Source organism: Hypanus sabinus, chromosome 23, assembly GCF_030144855.1.
Source record: "Hypanus sabinus isolate sHypSab1 chromosome 23, sHypSab1.hap1, whole genome shotgun sequence".
NCBI lineage: Eukaryota > Metazoa > Chordata > Chondrichthyes > Myliobatiformes > Dasyatidae > Hypanus > Hypanus sabinus.
In genome coordinates this window covers 45,223,493-45,250,485 of record NC_082728.1, presented here as the reverse complement: position 1 = coordinate 45,250,485, position 26,993 = coordinate 45,223,493, and the positions used below count along the sequence as shown (strand labels likewise).

The 26,993-nt window shown below is 42.2% G+C and overlaps 1 protein-coding gene across 2 annotated transcripts in view; it reads right to left on the bottom strand.

The window, feature by feature from the left end:
* gas7b (growth arrest-specific 7b) overlaps positions 1 to 26,993 on the bottom strand; it is a 501,012-nt gene that overhangs the window by 11,524 nt on the left and 462,495 nt on the right. For both annotated transcript variants that reach the window (XM_059948836.1, XM_059948837.1), the window contains exons 12-13: positions 13,321 to 13,400; positions 5,285 to 5,383 (exon numbers count right to left, since the gene is read on the bottom strand). In XM_059948836.1, coding sequence (XP_059804819.1) covers positions 5,285 to 5,383; positions 13,321 to 13,400 — 179 coding nt within the window. The remainder of the gene's footprint in view (positions 1 to 5,284; positions 5,384 to 13,320; positions 13,401 to 26,993) is intronic.

Genomic DNA, 26,993 nt, shown 5'->3' with positions numbered 1-26,993 from the left:
CTCACCCAAGTTAACGCCATCCGGCGCGCACATCGTTATGTATGTAAGCGACCAGAATCACTCCAGTGCTGGAAGTCAGATCAATGCTCTTGTGCACAAAGTCTAGATGACTGGAAGTGACCCAGCATAGTTAGAAAGACACCATATCCAACAGTACCTCACCCCACCTCTGATTCTCCTGCACCACACCAGAACAGCCAGGCTTTAAACTTACAGAATATCAGCGGCTTTTTTGGCATACCATAAGCCTATTTTCAGCTTCAACTAAGTTTCTCTCTCGACTGAAGAATCTGACACCCTGAAGTAAACAGGCCCAAGTTGTAAGGAGCCAGCTGCCGCACTTAAGTTTCACAGCCGCAAAGGGAAAATCAAAATGTTTCCACACTTATCAAACAGCAAAGTAGTTTCAGGAAGCTGACTGCCTGGTAATGGCCAGATATAGATCTACATCCTACCCTTGTGGAATTGACTCCGGAGACTAAATTAAGGTGTTAATGACATCTTCAACATATGTAAAATGAAACTATCTGGTTAGGCATTTAGAAACTGGCAATAGAAATCTTATGAGCTGTTTCTGGCAATGTGGTGTAAGAGCTGTAAATGCACTGAGCCCAGCCGTTGATGAAACAGCAAATGAACTGAAGGTAGGTGGCACCAAACTGAAGGGGAACAGATCAACGACATTCATAATTGATTTAAAAGCCTAATTAAGGTATGAGTTGTCTACATCTGACAACACTGTGGTTGCCCATGTAACCTCCTGCAGTCTTTCATCCTCAATTATCTGATAACCAGCAATCAAACAAGGCAGCGAACACGGGAAAGAGCTGTCATTCTGCCTCAAGAGCATGCTTGCTTACAGCTCCTTCTACATTAAAAGCCATGTGTTTGAGTGAATATGGTGATGGTGCAGTGATTAGATACCAGGTTGTAAGTCAAAAGCAGGGACTAATATTCATCCTGACATAGAATTGAAAATGAGTAGATTATCTGCAATGAAAGAGACACAGTAATGATGTCCACCATCATAAACATCCATCTCGTTCACTAACATCCTTTGTGAAGCAATCAGTCGTCCTTACTCAGTCTGGCCTCTATGTGACGAGAGAATGGTTGACTCTCACGTGCACTCTCAAATAGCCTAGAAGCCACTCAGTTCTTACATTTTCACTATGTTAAAACAGAAAAAAAATAGACCAAACCAGCAGACTAGCATCAACCTGGACAATTGAATTTGGATATAATAAGGTCACTTCTCATACCACTGATACTGCAAGTCCCATTTAAATTGCAGTGATATCCCTCAGACCAATGTGGTGATAGTCATTGAAGCATACCCCACAAACAGTGTCAAGCTGCTCATCCCAAGTACATTCTGTCCCAGTAGCATGGCGTAGCAGCCAGCCTCTATTGCTTCCAGAAAAATAATCCCAGCCCCTTCCATCTCACCCACAGACCTCCAATCTAGACCACATTCTGGTGAATCTGCTCTGCCCTTTCTCCAGCATAACCACATCCTATAGTGTGGTGGCTACTCCAAATGCGATCCAATCTGGTGTTAAAGATTCTATTCTCTGACCTCCCAAAAACTTCCTTAACCTCCCTGCCATTTTTAGGAACCATGGATATCAATCCCATTGTCCTACTGCTCATCAACGTTCATTAGCACCCAATCATTCATTCACCATTACCCCTTACTTCTAACAACAAACCAATTTTTGGATCCAATTGGTCAATTCATCTTGACTCTAAAGCGACTTGACTTTGAGGAGACTCTACCCGATGAGCCAGGGGCCTCTAATGGCCTAAAACTATCTCAAGGCTAGGCCTTGTTCAGAAGGATTTGGGCCCTTTGAGTGTCGTCAGAGAAAGGAGGTCTTCTATTCACCACAGTTCCCACGACTGCCTGGTGGCTGGAGATTCGGCACTGGGTTCTTCCCTCTTCACTTGCAGTTACTGAGGGAATCCTCTGGTTAATAATACGCTTCAATTCAGCTGGTCACCACATCAGATCTGAGATCGAAGGCAAAAGAGATAGGAGTGCTGGCCAGGCAACGCCAGGGGTCAGGGTGTGGTCAAGACGGCAGACCAGCTCAGCACACATGAGCTCCCCCGCCAGTAATGTCCAGAACCATCCTATGATGCAGGACTTCATTAAAAGCCTTCATCCAAAGTTCCCTAGATTTGCCAACACTACCTTGCACCCAGGCACATGTTGGATGAGCTTTTACTAACTTTCTTTTAAAAGATGCCAGCTTGTCAGGTATTGTTTTATCTGCACGTATCTGCTCCAACTCTACTTCCACCAAGTCCTCTCTCTCACACTGTTCGAATCACCTTATGACAAATGGCTAAAGAAGTTGCATCTGCGTTCTTCTGAGTTCAAACAAAAGAGGGTGATCATATGGAAACATGCAAGAGTCTCTTTGGGGATGGAGGTGACAAGGTAGATGTTGAGATATTTCCACTAATGGAACAGTCTCAAATGAGACAGTATTCCTTGAGGATGGCAGTAATTGCTTTTTTGCAGAAGATGGTGAAACTACAGAATTTCACATGGAGACTAGATCACTGCTGCTACTTAAAGAACACGTGTTTTTTTAAATTAAAGATGGGGGGAGTTTATGAACTTGGGGAAATTTATGAATTTGGGGATTTGCCACAGATGAAGAGTTGAGGCCTAAGGTAGAATAGTAATGATCATACTGAATGGCAGGGCAGGCATGTGGGGCCTTGTGACTTACACCAATTCCTTATTTCTTGCGTATTTATCTCAAGGAATTAAATCATCCATGTTTGATTCCCTAGCGAATGAAGCAGTCCTTACCCGCACGCAGCAAGACCAAAACAGCATCCAAGCATGGACCGCTAAGTGAGAGTAATGGTTAGGCCACAAAGTTTTCGATCACCTATCCTTGACACTCAATCTTATTGTGAACAGTTTTGGTGCCCTATCATAGGAAATGCATCACTAAACTGGAAAGAGGACAGAGAAGATCAATGAGGCTGCTGCCACTACTCAAGAGTCTTGAGTTAAAGTGAGCGGTCGGAATGTGGGAGACTTAAGGAACAACCTTATAGAGGTGATAAACGATCTTAAAGGTATGGAGAAAGTGAAGACACGTAGCCTTACTTCCAGGAAAATGGGAGCTAAAAAATAAAAGGCATAGGTTTATGGTAAGAGTGAAATAGTCCTGAGGGGAAATCTCTTCATGCAGAGGGTGATGCAAATATAAAATGAGCTGCCTGGAAAAATGATTGAGGCAAGTACAAGAACAACACCTAAAATAACTTCAATGCATGCAGAGGAGGGGTTTAGAGTGATATGGACCAAACATGGGCAAATGGGACTAGCTTGGTGGCCAAGATGGTTGGCATGGATGAGCTGGGCTGAAGGGTCTTACTCCATCACTGATATCATTAGCATTGCTGAGACCCCATTATCAATTTTCTGAGGATTACGATTAACCAGAAGCCCAAGTGGACCGGTTACATACATATCTCCAAGAGCAGATCACAGAGTATGACTCCTGTGCCAACTGACACACCTTCCAAGACCCCGAGGCCTTTCCACCATCAACGAAGCTCATGGCAGGAGCCTGATGGAGTCCTCTCCTCCTGCCTGGAAGAGCGGAGCTCCACTAACACTCAGGAAGCTTGTGCGGTCTTTGATTGCTTCTATTATGGTTATTATTCTATGATGCTTTTATTGAGTATGTCCACAAGAAAATAAATCTCAAGGTTGTATATGGTGGCGTTTTCGCACTTTGATAATATTTACTTTGAACTTAAGACCAAAACAGAAGAAAGAAGCCTGTTTAACTGGCAGACCTTTTCTTTCAGTCTCTCCACCACTACTGCACTACAACAGTAAAATGGGCTGCTAGCACTCGAGCAGCTCATCTGTTACTTAAAACATTTCACAAATAAGAGAAAATCTGCAGATGCTGGAAATCCAAGCAACACACACAGAATGCTGGAGGAACCCCGCAAGCCAGGCAGCATCTATGGAAAAGAGCAGAGTTGACAATTCGGGTCGAGACCCTTCAGCGGGACTGGAGAGAAAAAGATGAGGAGTAGGTTTAAGAGGTGGGGGAAGGGGAGGGAGAAACACAAGGTGCCAAGTGAAACTCCGAGCGGGAGGTGTGACGTAAAGAGCTGGGAGGATACAGGGCTGGAGAAAGGGCAATCTAATAGGAAGGGACAGAAGGCCAGGGAAGAAATAAAATGGGGGAGGAGCACTAAAGGGTGGCGATGGGCAGGCCAGGAGATGAGGTGAGAGAGGGAAAAGGGGATGGGGAATGGTGAAGGGGGGGTTTATTTACCTTTATTTACTCCACCACCATCATTGCTAAGGCTACAGTGTGAGCCATCTCCAAACTCCATCACTATTGCTCGCACCAGCCACTTCAACAGCACCTCCCAATCTTCAACCCTCCCACCCCCACCATGTAGTGGGGTAGGAGCAGGTAGGCATGGGTGGAGAAGGTACATTAAAACACCTTCACTTCTCCTAAAAGTCAGACACTCTCAAGACTTAACAACTCATTGCTGCTAGGCTTCTCAAATTCCCCACCCACCGGCACTGCAGCTTAGCTGCACCAGTGCAGGGTGGTCACCGATTCCCACCTTCTCAAGGTAGTTAGGGATGGGTAATGAACAGAGACGTTTATGTCCCCAAATCTGAAAACAAGTTGCTTGGACAATCAGAGTAACAATGAACAATTTCACATATCCAGCTGTATATTGCCTGCGAGAAAAGTAATACAGTCAATTCAATAATCTATTGAAAAAGTGACACAAATCGTGAGAAGTATAATGTGCCAGTAGCTAGCTCCAATAGTTTTAAAATATACAGGGGAAGAAATTTGCCAAAGAAGTTGGTCTCTTTTAGAATTCATATTTAAATAATCTTACCTAAGGAAGCAGTGGAAATGAAGTATAGATCAAGTACTGAAAAGCAAGTGTTTCCAACATTCTTTATGCCATCGTCCAATATCATTAAGCAAGGGGTCCATGGACCCCAGATTGGGAAACCATACTTTAGAGGGTGAACAGTGAAGAATAGCCAAAGCTTTTGAACAAGCAGATAGGCTATTCCAATTCAGTGCTGTCCTGCATTTCTACATTGCCAACCCATCCTTGTACAGTGAAGTAACTCTGCCATAAAGCACTCCCTCAAACTCTAAACTCTTCTTTACATTTTAAAAATAATCAAAGATTGAGACAGACTTTTCTGTGCAAATATTTCCCAGTAGTGCCATTGAGATAAAGTTTTTCTTACACTTTGGTTGAACATGTCTGTCTCATGGCGAAGTTGTGTGTATTGACAGAGGTGTTGCCGAATCATTTCAATCCTTTCAACCTCCAACCTCTCCAGCTCCTGGAAAATCAAATATAAAGAGAAATATTACTGTCAGCACCCTAAACGACACAATTGTCTATTAACATTTACATTAAACAAGGTCCTTGTTTCAGAAATTGGAATGGTTCAAAGCTTTGAATATTACTCTTGATGGAAATAATTCTGCATGGCCTGTTTTCCCCATGACTTTACTCCAACAAAGTGAAAAGACTATCAAGAATTCACATCACAAATAAAATGGACGGTTTAACTCAAATGACACAGGCCACTGTTCTCAGACTTCTCTCAACCCACCCTATCTAATCCTACCAGGATATGCTTCCATCTTGGCCATGGTTTCTCCTTAAATACAACTATTATTTGTCTCAGCTGCTTCGATAGATCATGAATTCCACATTCTGACTTCTAGGTTTCTAATTGCGTTCTGGATAAAGAAGTCATTAAAGCTGGGGAAAGGCAATAGATCAACGGAAACCTTCTAATACTCAGCTTACCTTTACCAATCCTTTGTTGCCCTGAACAACATGAAGCATTTCACGAAATCCCACTCTTTGTGTAGTCTCATTCATACAGTTATCTTTCATTATATCATACATTCATTCATCTGAATGAGCATTTAAAAGATCACATGATCTCTGCCATCACCTTGGGAGGAAATGCCACCCAAGGGAGACAGTTCATGTGTGAGACTCATGGCCCCTCAAGCTACATTACTTCATGGTTTGATATGTTTAATGCTCAAGTAAAGGGTAAATGATTGTGAGACGAGGGATAAATGTCTCCTTTATTAATAACTCATTGGAAACACTTGCAAGATTGATGTACAAAAAAATTGCCATTGAAATAAAATATTAAGGGCTCTTTTCGAAAATGCAGGATCAAGCTGGTGGCCTTCTTTGAACTGTCCACCAAAGTCAAAGGACAGTATTCTGATGATGTATCAATCTAAGCCAATCAAACCAGCAGTTTCCCTCCAACAGGAATGATTAAAATTACCTCTGTACTGCCTGGTTTACACCTGAGAAACTTCCAAATAGGCAAATCAACAGATTTGTACTGCTATGCTTGAATCTATTTGACTTGTTATTGAGTAGAATCCTTGATTTGCAAACACAAAACATCTTTTTTTGCCAATTTTTCTTCAGACTACAGGAGGTTGCTTCCAGGTTTTCATAAACATTTTCACAGCCTCTTTTGCCAAAGATGGGAGTAAACAAGATTCATCTGAAGGCCTGTCTGCTGGCAGCACTCTACTAATAGCAAAAGGGCTATCTGGCATATCCCTGGTTAAAGCACAGAATTTTAGCCTGTACAAGAAAGATAAAGACAGGTTTAATTATTCATTTAACCTTTGCAACTACTGCAGAAGCACTTTGTGAGCTCACCATCTTCCTAACAGGAAACAGATGTGAAAAGCACACCATTAGCCACTCTCCTGAACTCAAAACAGGAACTGATAAAAAAAAATGCTTTTTATTTAACATTACCATTTGTTGCATCACAAATAATTACCCACTGACCATAGATAATTCAGAATTATCAAATGCATGCTGCACAAACAGAAAATAATCAGCTAAAAATAGATTTATCAGTGCAAGTTGCATTGCCAGTGTGAAGAGTACTTTTGAATCTTTATGCAGTCATATCTTTAATGGTTGCAGAGGTTCCTCAAAGCCCATAACAACAAAGGCGTACATTTTGCATGTCCCTCTTCTGAAGCATGAGTTACAGGACTCACGTCACACAGTACAATGTTCCAGACAGAATAAAGAAATGACAGTCGGACAGTTTTGTTTTAATTTTCACTGGATGAACAGGATAGATTGAACAGGACACCAGCAAGTACTCACTAGTCTAAAATTGCACTGTGGAATCATCTCCTCCCACAGACCCAAGGCAGAATATCTCAAACTATGGACAGCTGCACCAACACATTAAATTACTGAAAACCTATGACATAGAAGATCATTTGCCTTCACATCTAGGCTGTCCTACCCAGCCATCGGTAGGTCATAGTTCTTCAGGCACATTTCCTTTTAAGCATGGTGACTGTTCCTGCATCTACCAAGCAACAAGTTGAAGACCCTGACCACCATTTAAGCAATTACTTCAAAACTAATACCCTCTGGTTTTTGACTCTCACCACCTCCTAGTGGTGAAGGGCTATAACATCCTTCTTCCCTGCTCTATTTCAGACCATCTCCTCAGCTTCCTCTGCTCCAAAACAATCTAAAATTCACAGCCTTGACAATATAGGTACTTGTAAATTTTCTCTTCAGTCTTTTCAAATTAATCACATTTCCTGTAGAGCAATGAGCAGAAACTCCTGTTTACTGGAGCTCTATGCAGTTCAAGTATTTGTCTCCCTCCTCTTATATTCTGGATCTCGTTTAAAGAATAAAGCATATCATATAGCTTTTCAACTACTTCATTGACCTGTCTTGCTACCTTCGAGGATTTTTAGATGTTGACTCTTCTCTGCACCCTCCCACTCACAGTGCATTTCATTGCCTTTCTCCGCACCACCCCAGCCCATCATCTCACACAATTCCAGATTGAAATCCATTTCCCATTTTCCTGCTTGACTAATCAGAGCACCTACATCTTCCTTCAGCTTCACTTGTCACAGTCAGCTAAGTTCACCATATTTGTATCACCTGCAAACTTCTTTAACACGCCATCTACATCTAGACCATAAGGAAGAGTAGTTGAATTAGACCATGAATCTGCTCTGCCACTTCATCATGGCTGATCCATTTTCCTTCTCAGCCCCGATCTCCTGTATCCCTTCATGCCCTGACCAATCAAGAATCTCAACTGCTACCTTAAATATACCCAATGACTTGGCCTCCACAGTGGCCTGTGGCAACGAGTTCCACAGATTCACCACTCTCTGGCTAAAGAATTTCTTCCTCATCTCCGTTCTAAATTGATATCCCTTTATTCTGAGGCAGTGTGCTCTGGTCTTAATACTCCCCCACCACAGGAAATATCATATATAACCATATAACCATATAACAATCACAGCACGGAAACAGGCCATCTTGGCCCTCCTAGTCCGTGCCGAACCCTTAATCTCACCTAGTCCCACCAACCCGCACTCAGCCCATAACCCTCCACTCCTTTCCTGTCCATATACCTATCCAATTTTACCTTAAATGACAAAACTGAACTGGCCTCTACTACTTCTATAGGAAGCTCATTCCACACAGCTATCACTCTTTGAGTAAAGAAATACCCCCTCGTGTTTCCCTTAAACTTCTGCCCCCTAACTCTCAAATCATGTCCTCTAGTTTGAATCTCCCCTACTCTCAATGGAAACAGCCTGTTCACGTCAACTCTGTCTATCCCTCTCAAAATTTTAAATACCTCGATCAAATCCCCCCTCAACCTTCTACGCTCCAATGAATAGAGACTTAACTTGTTCAACCTTTCTCTGTAACTTAATTGCTGAAACCCAGGTAACATCCTAGTAAATCGTCTCTGCACTCTCTCTAATTTATTGATATCTTTCCTATAATTCAGTGACCAGAACTGCACACAATATTCCAAATTTGGCCTTACCAATGCCTTGTACAACTTTAACATTACATCCCAACTTCTGTACTCAATGCTTTGATTTATAAAGGCCAGCGTTCCAAAAGTCCTCTTCACCACCCTGTCTACATGAGACTCCACTTTCAGGGAACTATGCACAGTTATTCCTAGATCTCTCTGTTCCTCTGCATTCCTCAATGCCCTACCATTTACCCTGTATGTTCTATTTGGATTATTCCTGCCAAAATGTAGAACCTCACACTTCTCAGCATTAAACTCCATCTGCCAACGTTCAGCCCACTCTTCTAACCGGCATAAATCTCCCTGCAAGCTTTGAAAATCCACCTCATTATCCACAACACCTCCTACCTTAGTATCATCGGCATACTTACTAATCCAATTTACCACCACATCATCCAGATCATTAACGTATATGACAACAACATTGGGCCCAGAACAAATCCCTGAGGCACCCCGCTAGTCACCGGCCTCCATCCCGATAAACAATTACCCACCACTACTCTCTGGCATCTCCCACCTAGCCACTGTTGAATCCATTTTATTACTCCAGCATTAATACCTAACGACTGAACTTTCTTAACTAACCTTCCATGTGGAAGGTTCCTCTCCTCTCCACATTTAAGTCTAAATCATTGAATTATATGACAGAGAGCTTGGGACAGAGTGGAGAATCCTGTGAAATCCCATTAGGCGTGTCTTCCAGTCACAACCTTGTTTTCTGCCACTTGGGCAGTTTTAGACCCAATTTGTGTCTGGACCCCATGAACTTCCGCCATTCTGACTAGGCTATCACTTTGTCACATAACTTGTTACAATCCACACAGGCTACAAACGCACTGCCCTCGCCCACTGTCCCAACTAGTCAGAAGTACAACATTAACTTCTTAAATCCGTAGCTTTTTTTCTGATTTCAATATGTTTCTTCAGGATGTAGATTGACAATCCTTCTCCAAAAAAAAAATCAACAGAATCCAGTCAGTCACCAGTAACTAACACATTAGGCAGCTATGCACCGTGAAACACAACCTCGGAAATGACAGAGGAAGTTGTGTTCAAATCCAAACAGCACCTATCCCTTCGGAGTTTGTTGTCACACGCACACATGACTCATTCACTTTGCTGAAGAGGAAGGAATATTTTTTAAAGGTAATTGATTGGCTTTGATCATTTCTAAAAATTGATTCTGTTAAGAGACTTTTTTTTGGTTCCTCATTCCCTGTATTACAAAATTTTTAAATCAGTCCAATTGTTCTGCTTTTTCTTACTTGTGAGTTATAAAATATCTCTGCAGATATTAAAGGTACCAGTAAATGGTAGATTACAGATAGTAGTCAATACACTAAAATTGGTAGCAATCCAGCCCATGCATCCATTGCGAGAGTACTAGGTTCTTAAATTCTAGTTGCAAATTAAATAAAAACTCAACACATCTAAGGACCATCCAGTGTGAGGTGACATCAACAGGTGAATGCTGAGAAATAACACAGTCCAAGGTGCAAGAGTTCAGCTGAGAGCATGGATGAAGAAAATAAGTAACTATAAAGCAAGAAAGTTTAACGGACAGGACAGGAAATGTGGAATGTCTGATAGGCTAAATAGTCTAATGGACCATCAAAATTGGTGTTATGATGGACAGTCAATAAGTTACAATATGATATTGATCAACTGGGATAGTAGGCATTGGAATGGCAGGTGGAATTTAACTTAGACAAGTGCAAATTGATGTACTTTGGGAAGTTCAAGCAGAGCAGAACATACATTGTGAATGGGAGGACCTTATGTCGTTGAACAGGGAGAGCTGGGGATAGAAGTAGATAGTTCACTAAATGTAGATGGTGAAGCCTGCATATGGCACACACACCTTCATCGATCAAGGTGACTGAGTCCAAGACAGGGATGCCATGTTATAACTTGTATACAGTGGGTTAGGAGCATTTCACGGAGCTCGGTTTGCACACTCCACAAAAAGGTGCATTAATCTGGAGTGAGAGGGAAAAATTCACAGAGATGTTACCTGGATTGGAGAGTTTGAATAATAAGAAGGGACTGGAAAGGCTGGGTCTTTTTTTCATTGGAGCATAAGGTAGTGAGAGGTGGCACAATGGAGGTGTATAAAATTGTGAGAGGCATACATTGGATAGGATAGGAATTTGTTTCCATTGCTAATAAATTCATTATACGAAGAGTAGCTGGTACCTGGGATGAGCTGCCAGAGGCTGGAACAGTAACAACATTTGAGAGGCACCTGGACAGGTAATTGAATGAGCATGAGCAAGGCTTAGAGATATGTGGAGTTGATGTGGGCAAGAGGGATCTGCTCCGATATACATAACGGTGGGTACAGTTGCAGTGGGCCAGTATGCCTGTATCAGTGCTGCACATCTCTGAATTAATGCACCGAAGGAAGATGCATGAAGGACACAGACTAGCGTTCCAAAGCTACAGGGCACTGAGGGCTTCTGCAGCCCGAGGGTGACTCTAATCTGTATAACAGCCGGTCAAACACTTCCTGAGTGCATTGCTTAAAGTGATGGCATAAACGGCATTGATGCTTTGCAAAAGAATGTGGGAAGGTAAAGAAAGCCAAGTAATGTTTATATTTCCTGTATTTATGAATAAGCATATTTTTGAAACAAAAAAAGCACTATAACCGACTATACCCCCAGATCGGAATCATGAAAACTATAACAATCTCATCATAGATGCTATTTAAACTCTTTGAAAACATTCCATCAAATGTTTGCCAAGAACAAGATCCTAAGTAAGTCAGCCTGACCTGGATAAAGTACTGAGCCACACCAGTATGATGTGACCTGTCCTAACCCCAAATTTTATTAGAATACACACCCAACTCAGATGTCCTGGTAGCCTAACATCAAAGAGTTAACTGAACCAGGTCCTTTCCTGTATTCAGGACTCAGTACTTAAATTCTGGACTAAATAATTTAAAGGCCATCCAAAGAAAAGAGCAATAAACATACAGACATATTACTTTACCCCCAAATTAAGGCATACTATGTATATACAGCCTCTGAAAAATATCAGCTCCTTTGTCCTTATTATAATTAGTTGCATAGATCTTAATTGGGTGAGATTATAGTTGGTATGCACCCCAGGGGCTGTATGCAGTCAAAGTCTCTCTAAATCACTGAGGTTGACAAGCTGGGAGGTCCTGGGAAGGAAAGAGGATCATCCCGGCCTAAATGAAATCAAAGGTTTGAATTACATTCTGGCGATTGTAAAATGACAAGGAATAGCCTAACATACAAAGGAAGGATGTGTTAGCAACTGGAAGAAATGGAAGGCCTGAAAAGAAACAAAATCATTAAACATAGAGAAGAAAGGTCAATCTAATCTAAATGGATCGCTACCTAACTCACCAGGAAAATGTCATTAAGATAATCCTCTTAGCCAAGAACTACATTCCACAGAGATGCATAAAGCCTAGGCCTAACCATGTTGCTTGCCGAGGTCATGATGATCTTGTATCTGAATCTAGAAGTTATGGATTCTAGCCCTACTCCACAGAGTTGGAAATGAAATATGATTGATGCTCCAGCTCCACATCTTTGCCTGTTGTGCCAGAAGCAGAGCTTGAAATGAAACCTTATGCCGAGGCTATTCCTGTTTAGTCAGTTGGATGCAAATAAACCCGATGCACTATTTAAAGGAGGCAATCAAGTCATATGCCAATTGAATGCTACCAAAATCTAATCAGTTGATCATGCATTACTTTTGCATAGTATGGCCTCTGTAATAATAGCACTTCAAAAATGATGGCCTTGTTGAGACGTGTTGCATGTGATATGTATTATTGAAAGAGTTTCCAATCATGAAATACATCTCTTAAGTCACCAGCAAACTCAAGTTGGATACAAGGGGAAGAAAAATTTATTACAGTTTATCTATTTCGTTTTCATTAACTTCTCCCTCACTTGCTCTTTTGCAATTGCTTGCCAAGTCTTGTTCGAGTAGTAACTGTTCCTCAAATAGCCATTACCCCCAATGAGGTAATACAGGTCAGCTAATTGTCCTCAGGAACCAAGCATCACCCTGGGCATTGCTTGTTAACCACATATGCAGATACTTACCCAAAATCAAAATCACTCCATTAACATTCAGATTGAGACTGATTATCTCAAACTGGGGAAAATTCACTTGTGCTATTTCCACAATCTCAAGATTATTATCTGATTTTTTCAGCTCTCCATGAATGTACCATAACATTTTTATATTTTTTATCTCTGAATATCAAGGATTCCTCTGAAGAACATATAGTAAGATGACCTGAGGAAAAGAGTGCTTTCCCAATCATTTGAATTGTAGTTTTATTACATGAACAGTAAAACTGATTGATGTTTACATGGTATGGGGCTGCTCGATTGATTCTTACTCACCAAAGTTGTCGTGACCATCTCTTCAAACCATTTTGATTGGGTTTGGTTGTACAGGTCTACACAGCGCATCAGTTCATCACCTGCAATCAGAAATGGCATGAAGTGCTGGGTTAAAAGAGTAAACATCATTTACATTTTAACAATGGGTTTATCACATGACCTTCATTAAACTTTGCCACTGTTAAATGTGAACTCCTGTTTCTCTCTGCACAATGCTGCAGGTCCAAGTGTGCCCAGCATCTCTCCATTTTGTAACTATTATAATTTACAGTTACAAATTCTATACAACACTGGACAACAAAGATATACTTTCTGAAGACTTTTAGGTATATCCTATGGATTTCTAGGCTGCTGATTATGAAAATCACTATGACATTTCCCTATCATGCACTATTTTTAAAAAATCCTATATCTGTACTTATTACCCTCAATTCATAATTCACCATTTAAAATGTTGCCCACAATGTAAGCTGAAAAGTTTTTTATCTTGTCCAGGCATGATTAGGCATACTTAGGCAGGGGGAGGGGGTGGTGGGGTGCCGCATAGCAGGACAGGTTTTAGAAAGGCTATAAATTTCCATGACAAATTTCAATATTTGAGACAGATGTTTCCCGAAATAACTGATGACAAGATTAAAGATGTCATTTTTGTTGGTCCAGAAATCAAACAGTTCATCAATGACAGGCAATCTGAAGAACATGTGGGACCAGAGAAGATCGTCTGGAAGACACTTGAGAATGTTGCTGAAATTTTTCTCGGCAACTCCAGAGCACCAAACTACATGCAGCTGGTTGACAATATGCTTCAAGCATACAAAACCATGATGAGTAACATGTTACTAAAGATTAATTTCTGCATTGCCATTTAGACTTCTTCCTTGCAAATCCTGGCACTGTCGGTGAACGAGCACGGAGAATGGTTTCACCAGGACATTGCAGCCATGGAAAATCTGTATTAGGACAACTGGAATCTGTCAGTGCTGTTTGATTATTGTTGAACACTTAAGAGAGAAGCCTCAGACACTGAGCACAAACTAAAATCAGTAGCATTTTTAGCTTAATTGAACTACTGTGCAGTGTTAGCATCATTATCTACTTAAACGCATTATATTCAATAAGAGTTTTTTTTTGTTTCTCCAAATTCCTACAAGTAGTCTGAAATTATATTTGTGTTCAGCGTCAAGCGGTCTATCATAAACAAAAAAAAATTGTGAGGAAGCAACACTTCTGGGAAAATTTGTTGTCCTGTGTAATGGACCAATTGTGCTGGACTCTACCCAGTAGATGGAATCACCAGAATCATCTGTCTTGAGTCCACTAGGTCACTTGTCGTCAGATGGCACAATATAAAGACTTCCCTCTACCCTTAGCCCCAACAGAATGCCTCCAGCACAAGGCAAGTCTGGGGAAGATTTACACAGCACAAGATCAGAGATCACTTGGTCCAACTCATCCATGCCAATAAAGTTGTCTACTTTAAGCTAGTCCCACTTCAGTTTGTTTGGACCATATCACTCTAAACCAAGGGTTCCCAAATCCCTCAGTTAACAGTAAGGGTCCATCCTATAAAAAAAGTTGGGAACCCCTGCTCTAAACCTTCCCCACCCATGTATTGCCTGAATATCTTTTAAACATTATCATTATATTCTCCTCTACCACTTCCTCTGGCAGCACATTCCATATACCTGCCACCTTCTGTGTGAAAAATTGTTCCTCAATTCACTATTAAATCTTTCCCCTCTTGCCACCTCATTGTCATTCCGATTGTAAAGTTCCTAACAAATTCTGAATGTCAAGGACATTTAAAAACCTACTGAAATAAAATGTTTTAAAAAGTAAAAGCACTTAAAACCATTAGAATGTTTTGAAAATATTATAGTAAAACAATATTCCCTTTTCCCTTTCAAATTCCATGCATATCAATCCCAGCAAGATTGGACTCAGCCAATGGACTTGATGAAGAGGTTAAATCAGGGCATACTTGAGACATTCAGCCATGCCTCAGCAACACCACCATCTGCCCAACATCTAAACTGGTCAGCAGACTTCTCGTCCATCCACACAAATCAAAGGAATGCCGGGTGAATGGAGACACATAGAAGATGCAGTTTGCACACTAAGAGCCAGAAGACAGAGCTCTTGCACAGAGAGCTGAGGAAATTAACGGGTCATGCAGCATCCATGGAGTAAAGTGAAAAGTCAGTTTCAGTTTGAAATGGAGTAACACCTGTAGAACATTTCACACTTTTGCTTATTTTGTAGTTTATAGTAAGTTTCTAGCTTTCCACTATACCGCAGCCACAACAGATTTCATGTCAGAAAAGACAGTGATTAAAAAAAAGCCTGATTCTGATAGGTGTCATCTTTACCATTAATAGGGTTGGGGAGTTGTGCAGGCTGTTGGCACAGGAGACATTATGTCCCACAATCATAGAAACTGAGAGTTATCTCAGTGATCTTCAAGGCAGGGTTCTCATCCACTTGGGCAAGGTGTTGCAATCAGGGATCAGCAAAAATTGAATCAGAATAAGAATCTGGTTTAATATTGCTGGCAAAGAGGGGAAAGATATCATTCTCCATTCAGAAATCTGATGGTGGAGGGGAAGCTGTTCCTGATATGTTGAGTGTGTGTCTTCAGGTTTCTGTACCTCCCCTTTGATGGGAGCAATGAGAAATAGGCATGTCCTGAGAGTTTGGGATGCTTAGTGATGGTTGCTGCCTTTTTGAAGTATCGTCTTTTGAAGGTGTCCTAGATGCTGGGGAGGCTAGTGCCCTTGATGGAACTGACTGAGTTTCCAACTTTCTGCAGCTTTTTCTGATGCCTTGCATTGGAGCCTCCATACCAAATGGTTAGGGTGTTCTCAATTGTACATCTGTAGAAATTAGCAAGTATCATTGTTGACATACCAAAGTCTCCTCAAACTCTTAATGAAATATAGTCACTGCTGTGCCTTCTTTGTAACTGCATCAATATGTTCAGCACAGGATAGATCCTCAGAGACATTGACACCCAGGAACTAGAAACTCCACACCACTTCGATCCCTTGATGAGAACTGGCATGTATTCTCTCAACTTCCCCTTCCTGAAGTCTACAATCAAACCCTTGGCCTTACCGACTTTGAGTGCAAGATTGTTTCTGTGACACCCCTCAATCAGTTGACCTATCTCACTCCTGAATACCTCCTCATCACCATCTGAATTTCTGCCAATAATAGTTGCATTGTCGGCAAATTTATAGATGGCATTTGAATTGTGCCTCGCCACACAATCGTGAGCGTATGGGGAGTAGAGTAGTGGGCTAAGCATGAATCCTGAAGGTGCACCAGTGTTGACTGTCAGCAAGAGGGATGTTATTTCTGATCTGCACAGACCATGGTCTTCCTGTGAGGAAGTCAACAATCTAATTGCAGAGGGAGGTACAGAGGCCCAGGTTTTGGTTGTTAATTAGAAATGAGAGTATGATTGTGTTGAATGCTGAGTTGTAGTCAATCAACAATATGGTATTATTATTGTCCAGGTGATCCAAGGCTGGGTGGAAACCCAGTGAGACTGCATCCCAGTAGACTACTGTACCAGAATTCAGAAGAATTCAATCAACAGAAGTCATGCCTAATCAGCTCATTAGCACACTGAACCCTGGCAGTCACAAGTATACACAAGGCTCAGCTTAGGGTATAGAGGGATAGAGAGAATGAGAAGGGAATTTAGTATTTTCTGTTACACTTTTCTTCCAACTTCAAGTGAAGGAATTACATGCACAATAACACAAAATACTTTTCTTGCCATATATTAAAACTCCTCCATAGCAATACCTCAATACCAGCCCACAGTAAATTTAGGTAGAGGAAGGGGGATAAGGCAGTGAGGCTAGGCGTCCACCCTGCTGAAATTGTTGGGTGCTGCCAATGGAAATAAGAATTGATCCATTGATCAAGCACCAACTGGATCAAATTCTACAAATCTTGCAGGTGATGAAGCAGATCAGTCCCTATCAGAGAAATGACCTGGATCCACTCTAATTTGCCTACAAACACAACAGCTCAACAGTGTTAGCTCTTCACTCAATCCTGGAATATCTAGACAGCAAAGACGCTTACATCAGGATGCTCTTCATTGACTACAGCTTGGCGTTCAATACTATCATCCGCTAAAAACTAATCAATAAGCTTCAATTCCAAGTCTTTGGCCTCAATTCCTCTCTGAACAACTGCATCCTCATTTCCCTGGCTTGCCAATACCGGTCAGTTTGGGTTGGCAACAACATTTCCTCCACAACCTCCATTAGTACAGGTACGCCACAAGGCTGTGTGTTAGCCTGCTGCTCTACTTGATTTTTTATGAATGTGAGACTAAGCACAGCTCCAGTGCCTCATTTAGGTTTGCCGATGACACCAGTGTTGTTGACTGAATCAAAGGTGGTGATGAATCAAAATGCAGGAAAGAGCCTGATAATCTGGCTGAGTGCTGCCACAACAACAACCTCTTATTCAAAGTCAGCAGTATCAAGGAGATGATTATTGACTTCAGAAGGAAACCGGAGGTCCATGAGACAGTCCTCATTGGGGGAATCAGAAGGGCAGAGGATCAGCAACTTTAAATCCCTCAGTGTTGGCATTTCAGAGGAATATTCCTGGGTCCAGCATCTGAGTGGCATTAAAAAGAAAGCACAGCAGCACCCCTGCTTTCTTAGAAGCTTGCAAGCATTCAGCATGTTATCTAAACTTTGAAAAACTCCTACAGATACATCATGGAGATTATATTAACTAATCACATCTTGGGCTGGTATGGAAATGTCAATGCTCTTGTACAGAAAAGCTTACAAATAGTGGTGGCTACAGCTCAGTCCTTCACGGACAAAGTCCTCCCGACCACTGAATACATCTACAAAGAATGCTGTCACAGGAAAGCAACATCCATCTTCAAGGATGTCCACCATCCATGTTCTCTTACTACTGCCATGGGAAAAAAAGTACAAGAGCCTCAGGTTCAATAATAGTTATTCTCCCTCTGGAATTTTGTGGTTGCCTAGAAACTTACATGAATATTACTATGTAGACCTAATTGTTTAATGCTGTTGTGTAGTGACTTTGGAATGACACCAGTTATAGAAATTACTGTTAGGACAATACATACCCTGCTCTTGTTCCATAGTTTTTCATTTTCCTATTTTAATTCAGCATATTTCTGGTGTTTTTTGCTTACTGATTTCTGTACATTATGTATGCTTGGAATGGCTATATGTATTTAGTAAGTTCTTCTTACTTGTTTATCCTATAATATTATATCCGGACTGTTGTTTTGGATTATCCTATCTATAATAATGGATCAGTCATAATATAATTTTTAGGACTGTGTCTCTAAAATTGGATCAGGCTTGTATTTATAATAAGTTATGGGATCTTTTATGAGTTTATATTTTAAAGCAAGATTTTGGTGAATGATGTTTTCCATTTCATTGTGCCTCCTATCTAATCAGATTGAGTTAAATTGCTGCAGAATTGGGGAATAAAAAAAAAATCATGTGTATATTGAATATTGTTTTACTCAACTCAGATGATGTCAAATTCCTAGAAGTGAAAGAAATAACACTATGGCCTCAGAGGGTTGTACCACAAGATGCAAATCTTCTGAGTGTAAAATAAGAATGATGGGGTTCAGGCAGGAAAACTTCCAGCTTCATATCCATAAAGCTCAATTATCAAGAGTACAGTCATTTTGGCTCAACAAGGTCAGGAAACTTTTACACTGAACTTGAATGATTATAATTGTCAATGCACAAAGCATGCTGTTTGCAAAAATGGAGACACGAGAGGTGGCAAATACTGGAAATCTGAAGCAACACACAAATGAGTCGGAGAAACTCAGCAACTCAAACAATATACTGTAGATCAGTGCAATACTGTACAGGCCTTTCACCCACGATGTTGTGACAATGGTTTAACCTACTCCAAGATCAATCTAACCCTATCCTCCCACACAGACTTCCTTTTTTCATTCATCAATGTGCCTAAGTCTCTTAAATGCCCCTATTGTAACTACCTCTAAAACAACCCCTGGCAGTGTTTTTCATGCAACCACCAGCCACCTCAAAAATATTTCCTCTTGCATTAACTACTGCCACCCTGGGGAAAAACGCACTGGCTGCCATCTCTATCTTCGCCTCATGTCATGCAACACCTATGGAAGAAATGGAGATTTCTCTTTGTCTGGACTGGAAAGAAATGGAGGAGATAGCCAGAGTGGCAGGGTTTTGCTATTGTCTTAGTTCACACTAGATGGCAGTGTGGATTTAATGTCTTGCAAATGAATGAATTGGAACCACAGCATTTTAATGATTTATATCACAAATACAGCGATGCTCTCCCAAGAATGCAGTCTGCTGCTTGGCATCTGTTTACATGCCTGTTCTACACCATAATGACAACAGAATGTTGCAAACAACAATTAGTTGCTTTAATCTTCTGTCTTCCTGTCTTGCCATTGATGCTCATCTTTGCTCACGATATTGCTAGTTAAGATGCTCTTCTCCCTTTTGCGCACAAACTAATCGATTGAGATAATTCAGTTCCAGGGACATCACAAGGGCCTGATTACACCTGTACCTAAGTCTGCACAAGTGTCAGGCAATAATGTCAGGGAAGAATTCTGCTACTATTACTAGTTTATAGTGCACCCACATCAAAAGACCCCTCTTCCTTGGAGGATTCCAGCATCTCCTTAGCAACTGAGCATATGAAGAAGTCCGTCTTCTGCAGAGAGCTGGGATGAGGGTGAAGAAATGACAAAAATCATTAAGGAGGTACAGACAAGATGAAGAAAAGATAGAAGGTGGAGTTAGAGAAGGGACAGACATGATCTGTGAGCTGGGGCAGCAGAGAAAAAAGTAGGTCATTGGGAGAAGTATGGGAAAGGAAAGATTAAATGATCAGCCCCCAGAGCAATACCCACAATCTGTTAGGTAATGGTGGAGCCTGCACAGTATGTTGTTTTCACTCATTTTAGTTTACCTCTGAGGTCCACGTGGCATTTCATTTTCTCTCTCCCAATGGCACAAACATGATCAAGAGTTTACCAGATGGGTAATTTTCAGGCAAACTACCTTCACAATTACAGAGTTTCAGAATCGGGTTTAATATCACTGGCATATGTTTGTTGTTTTGCAGCAGCAGTGCAACGAAATACAAAAAATATATAAAATGAAAATTTAAATAAATAAGAGCAAAAAGAGAGAAGGGAAATACTGAGGTAGTGTTCATGGGCTCATTGTTCATTAAGAAATCCAATGGCAGAGGGAAAAAAGCTGTTCAGTCTCCTGTACCTCCTCCTTGAAGAGACGGGGAACGTCCTGGGTGACAGGGGTCCTTAATGATGGATGCCACCATTTTGAGGCATTGTCTTTTGAAGGTGTCCTGGAGGCTGGGGAAGATAGCACCCATGATGAAGTTGGCTGAGTTTACAATTCTCTGCAGGTTTTTCACATTCTGTGCGGCAGCCCTTCCATAGAAAGTGATGCAACCAATTAGAAGGCTCTCTACAGTACTTCGTAGAAATTTGCCAGTGTCTTTGGTGACATACTAATTCTCCTCAAGCTCCTATTGACATATAGCCTCTTAATTCTTCGTAACTTCCGCCAAATCCAACGGGATCTCACTACCAAGCACATCTTTCCCTCCCTGCCACTTCTGCTTTCCGCAGGGATTGCTCTCTACGCGACTCCCTTGTCCATTTGTCCCCCCACCCCCCCATCCCTTCCCACCGATCTCCCTCCTGGCACTCATCCTCGTAAGCGGAACAAGTGCTACACCTGTCCTTACACTTCCTCCCTCACCACCATTCAGGGCTCCAGACAGTCCTTCCAGGTGAGGCGACACTTCACCTGTGAGTCAGCCGGTGTGATATACTGCGTCTGGTGCTCCCAGTACGACCTTTTATACATTGGTGAGACCCGACGCAGACCTGGAGAATGCTTTGCTGAACACCTACGCTCTGTCCGCCAGAGAAAGCGGGATCTCCCAGTGGCCACACATTTTAATTCCATGACCCATTCCCATTCTGATATGTCTATCCATGGCCTCCTCTACTTTCAAGATGAAGCCACACTCAGGCTGGAGGAACAACACCTTATATTCCATCTAGGTAGCTTCCAACCTGATGGCATGAACATTGATTTCTCTAACTTCCATTAATGGCCCTCCTCCCCTTCTTACTCCATCCCTGATGTATTTAGTTTTCTCCCCCCTCCTTCTTTTTCTCTCTCTTTCTGCCCATCACTCTGTCTGTTCTCCATCTCTCTCTGGTGCTCCCCTCCCCTTTCTTTCTCCTTAGGCCTCCCGTCCCATGATCCTTTCCCTTCTCCAGCTCTGTATCCCTTTTGCCAATCACCTTTCCAGCTCTCAGCTTCACCCCAACCCCTCCGGTTTTCTCCTATCATTTCAGATTTTCCTCTCCCCCCACTACTTTCAAATCTCTTACTATCTTTCCTTTCAGTTAGTCCTGACGAAGGGTCTTGGCCCAAAATGTCGACAGCACTTCTCCCTATAGATGCTAAATGGCCTGCTGTGTTCCACCAGCATTTTGTGTGTGTTACATTACATATAGCCTCTGTTGTGTCATCTTTGTAATTGTTTCTATATGTTGGGCCCAGGGTAGATCCTCAGAGATGTCAACACCAGAGTTTTGAAACTGCTCACCCTTTACACTTCTCGTCCCACCACAAGGGGCTAGTGTGTGTTCCTTCGACTTACCCTTCCTGAAGTCCACAATCTGCTTTTGGAAAATATACTGCATACCTCCATCATTATGATCTGAAATTCTCCTAACAATATAGTCATCAGCAAATTTATAGATGGTGCTTGAGTTGTGTCTATCCACGTTGGGGTTACGTTGACTTCTTGTGCCCAACTTAGAACAGCTGACGATTAAATGTAAACTATCCTGTTTGCCTCAGGAGTTCTCATGTGTGATCCCGATAGCAGTTTACATACCACCAGTGGTCAACTATAAGCAAGCACTTGTGAATCTGCACGATGTCTGCAAGCAAGAAACAGCCCATCCCAACACTTTTCAATTTATAGTCGGTGACATTAACCAGGCCTGTCTGAAGAAAAACCTGCCCAATTATCATCAGCACGTAACCTGTAGCACCACAGGTCCCGACACTCTAGACCACTGCTATACTATGATCAGGAATGCCTATCATTCTTTCCTGAGACTGCATTTTGGCAACTCTGATCATTTCACTGTACTCCTGCTACCTGCATACAGACAGAGCCTAAAAAGCAAGGCTCAAGAGATCAAGGCAACTAAGAGGTGGTCAATGGAGGCAGAGGAATGGTAAAAACATTGTCTTGAGTCAGTGAACTGGGTCATGTTCAAGAACTCATCTGAGGACATGAGTGACACCAGGGTCATTACAAACTTTATTAAAACAAATGTGGATGAGTGCGTCTCCACAAAATCATTCAAGGTCTTCCCCAATCAGAAGCCCTGGATAAACAATGAAATCCAGAATTGCTGAGGGCCAGATCAGAGGCATTCAAGTCTGGAAATCAAGAATGCTACAAGAGGTGCAGGTATGATCTCACGGGTGAAGTGTAGATTCTGGACTAGACCGGAACTAGCAAGGGACGCTCGACAGCTGTGGCAGGTTTGAATGGCATTACCTCCGACAAAGTTAAATCTTGTGACACAGGGGATGGCAGAGCTCGCTTCCAGTTGAGCTCAATGCCTTCTATGCTTGCTTTGATCACCAGAACAGGATGGAGTCATCACGCACCCCCATGTCTCTCAAAAATCCTTTGGTCTCAGTATCTGAAGATGATGTGTGGGCTACCTTCAGAGAGTGAATCAAAGGAAAGCATCCAGTCTAACTGGCCGAGCACTGAAGAGCTGTTCTGATGAACAGCCTGGGGTATTCACGGATATCTTCAACTTCTCACTCCAGTAATGTGTGGTACCCCCCCCCCCCCGCTTTAAGCAGGCCTCAACAGTACTGGTGCCCAGGAAGATCATGGTAACCATTGCCCAGTGGCACTTACATCCAGTGATAAAATGTTTTGAGAGTCTGGTGTTGGAAGCCTATCAGACCCTGTCTGAGTGGCAACTTGGATCTGCTCCAATTCACCTATTGAAGCAACAGGTTAACAGCAGATGCCATTGTTTTGGCTCTTCACACATTCTGAAACATCTGAACAACGAAGATGAATGCATCAGGATGCTCTTTATCGATTACAGCTCAGCATTTAACGCCATCATCCCCTCAAAACTAATGTGCATTCAGCACTCTGCTCTACTTGCTTTACACCTATGACTATGTGGTAGTACAGCTCCAACACCATTTACATGTTTTCTGATGACACCACTGTTGTCGGCTATATCAAAGGTGGTGATGAATCAGCATACAGGAGGGAGACTGAAAATTCGGCTGAATAGTAAAATGACAACAACCTCTCACTCAATGTCAAGGAACTAATTGTGGACTTTGGGAGAGGGAAACCAGAGGTCCATGAGCCAGTAATAATCAAAGAATCAGTGGTGGAGATGGTCAGTATCACTATCTCAGAGGACCTGTCCTGGACCCATCATATAAATTGCAAAGAAAGCACGATTGGCCCTCTGCTTCCTCAGGAATCTACAGACATTCAGCATATCATCATATTCCTTGGCAAACTTCTATAGATGTGAGGTGGAAAGTGTGCTGACTGGCTGCTTTAAAGCCTGGTATGGGAACACCAATGCCTTTGAGTGGAAAATCCTACAAAAGGTAGTGGATTCGGCCCAGTATACCATGGGTAACATCCTCCCAACCATTGAGGACATCAACTGCCAGAGAAAAGCAGCATCCATCATCAAAGGGCCTCACTTCACTACCCAGGCCATGCTCTTTTCTCACTGCTGCCATCAGGTAGAAGGTACAAATGCCTCAGGACTTGCACCATCAGGTTGAAGAACAGTTACTACCCCTCAACCATCAGGCTGTTGAACAAAATGGGAGAACTACACTCATTCCATTTCTGGTGTTCTCACAACTGATGGTCTCGCTTTAAGGACTCTTTATCTTGTTGTTTCATGTCATTAGTTATTGCTATTTATTTATATTTGCATAGCTTGTTAATATTGATCCTGTTCACAGTCACTGTTCTATAGATTTGCTGAGTATGCTTGCAGATAAAGAATCTCAAGGTTGTATGTACATGGTGACATGTATGTACTCTGAGAATAAGTTTTACTTTGAACATTGAACACTATCATGGGTGTAGATAGAATAGAACAGTGGGCTAAGCATGCAACCTTGAGGTGTACAAGGGTTGATCATCAGCGAGGAGGAGATGTTATTTCCGATCTGCACTGACTTTAGTCTCACATTGACCAGGTCAAGGATTCAGTTGTAGAGGGAGGTACAGAGACCCAGGTTTTGGAGTTGTTGATTAGAACTGAAGATATAGTTGTGTTGAACGCTGAGCTGTAATTAACAAGCAATAGCCTGGCATAAATATTACTATTATCCAGGTGATCTAAGGCCAAGTTTAAAGCCAGTGAGACTACATCCGCTGTAGACCTATTGTGGCAATAATGGGTCCAGGTCCTTGCTTAGGCAGGAGTTGATTCTAGCCATGACCATCCCTCAAAGCACTTCATCACAGTAAATGTGAGTGCCACTGAGGGATTGTTATTGAGGCAGCTCACCCTGCTCTTCTTGGGCACTGTCGCCCTTTTGAAGCAGGTGGGAACCTCTGGCTGCAGACGTGAAAGATTGAACATGTCCTTGAACGCTCCCGCCAGCTGGCTGGCACAAATTTTCTGTGCCCTGCCAGATACACCATCAGGGCCTGACGCCTTGTAAAGATTCATCTTCTTGAAAGATGTTCTGATGCTGACCTCTGAGACAGAGATCACATGATCACCAGATGTTATGTAGGGGTGTGGCTTATCTACCAGTCAGAAGTCACTTCTACCATGTTGGTTATTAATTGGTCCATTTAAAAACTGCCACCGCTCTTTTGCATTGGTTGGCTTGCTCGCTATGGCACCAATTTCCAGTTGCAGGAGCCACGAGGGGTATAAAATAGCATGTGCAAGGAGGCCTGGCCGTTCACTCACTTTCCTTTGTCTCCAGGGCATGCTTCACAAAACTCTTGGAAAAGTATGTTCTCTAAGCACTTTTAGCTAAGTATCTGCTTGTTGAAGATCTAGTTTAGTAGTTTGTGTAACCTGGGGAGACTTAAATGTTTGGTCATTTTCTTTTACTGTTTGTAAATAAATGATTAATATGTTGATTGTAATCAGTGTTTTCTGTCTCACTCACTAAACCCTTAAACGGCTTCTACATTACATCAGATATGACAGGGTTTTGCACAGGTGTAGGAAATTTTTTACCAAATTCGATAATTTTCAAGTTTGCATTTTAAATTTGCAACCCATTTTACTCTTTTCTGTTCATTTCAGAATTACACGTCATATTTTTTCCTTTAACATATTTCTAATAATATAGTTTTAAATTAAATCTACATTGATCATTTATCATATCAATCTTCCAGCAGTAAGGGTTAGGAAATGGACATAAATTTTACTTATAAATTTATGCTATGATGTTCCATTCCAAATCCTTAGGTGGTTTTGGGTAAAATATTTATGAACTTCCTCTAAATTAATATCTGACAAATTTGCTGACAATTTGGAAACAATAGAGAATTTTCACCAATTCTCAAAAGTTGCTTAAATAAAAAAAAACAGTATCATTAGACTAGGAGGGGGAGAGAGGGAGGGAGAGAGAGAGAGAGAGAGTGGGGAGGGGGAGAGGGGGAGGGGGAGAGAGAGAGGGGAGGGGGAGAGAGAGAGAGGGATGGGGAGAGAGGGGGGAGAGAGAGTGGGGGGAGGGAGGGGAGGGAGAGAGGGAGGGGAGAGAGGGAGGGGAGAGAGGGAGGGGAGAGAGGGAGGGGAGAGAGGGAGGGGAGAGAGGGGGGGGAGAGAGGGGGGGGAGAGAGGGGGGGGAGAGAGGGGGGGGAGAGAGGGGGGGGAGAGAGGGGGGGGAGAGAGGGGGGGGAGAGAGGGGGGGGAGAGAGGGGGGGGAGAGAGGGGGGGAGAGAGGGGGGGAGAGAGGGGGGGAGAGAGGGGGAGAGGGGGGGAGAGAGGGGGGAGAGGGGGAGAGAGGGGAGAGAGGGGGGAGAGAGGGGGGAGGGGGGGAGAGGGAGAGAGGGAGAGAGGGAGAGAGGGAGAGAGGGAGAGAGAACGAGAACACCACAAGTTAATGTTTCAGGTCAAGGAACTTGCACCAGAACCACAAAAGTGAGAAAACTAATGTGTGTTTAAGTTATCATGAGGGGAAGAGTAGAGGGGAACCTGTGCATGGAACAAAGGGGAAGTCTGTTATAGGGTGGATGGAAGTTGCCCACAATGTTTTTGGAATTGACGTATGAATAAGGGCACATAGATAGAAAAAATAACAAAGAATACTCATTTCCTTTTCCAAATCTTTTGTTCTGGAATTGTATGAAATAACACCATGAGATGTTGCACAAAACAGAAGGATATCCAGGAAGATATGTTTTCCCACTACTGTTTTCACTGGACAATTATTTTTAAAAGGAGTGTGTTTTCCCCCATAGCTTACTACCATTGTAGAAGGATCACGATCACAAGGCTTGCAGTGATTCAGAGAGAAGATCCCTGCCAC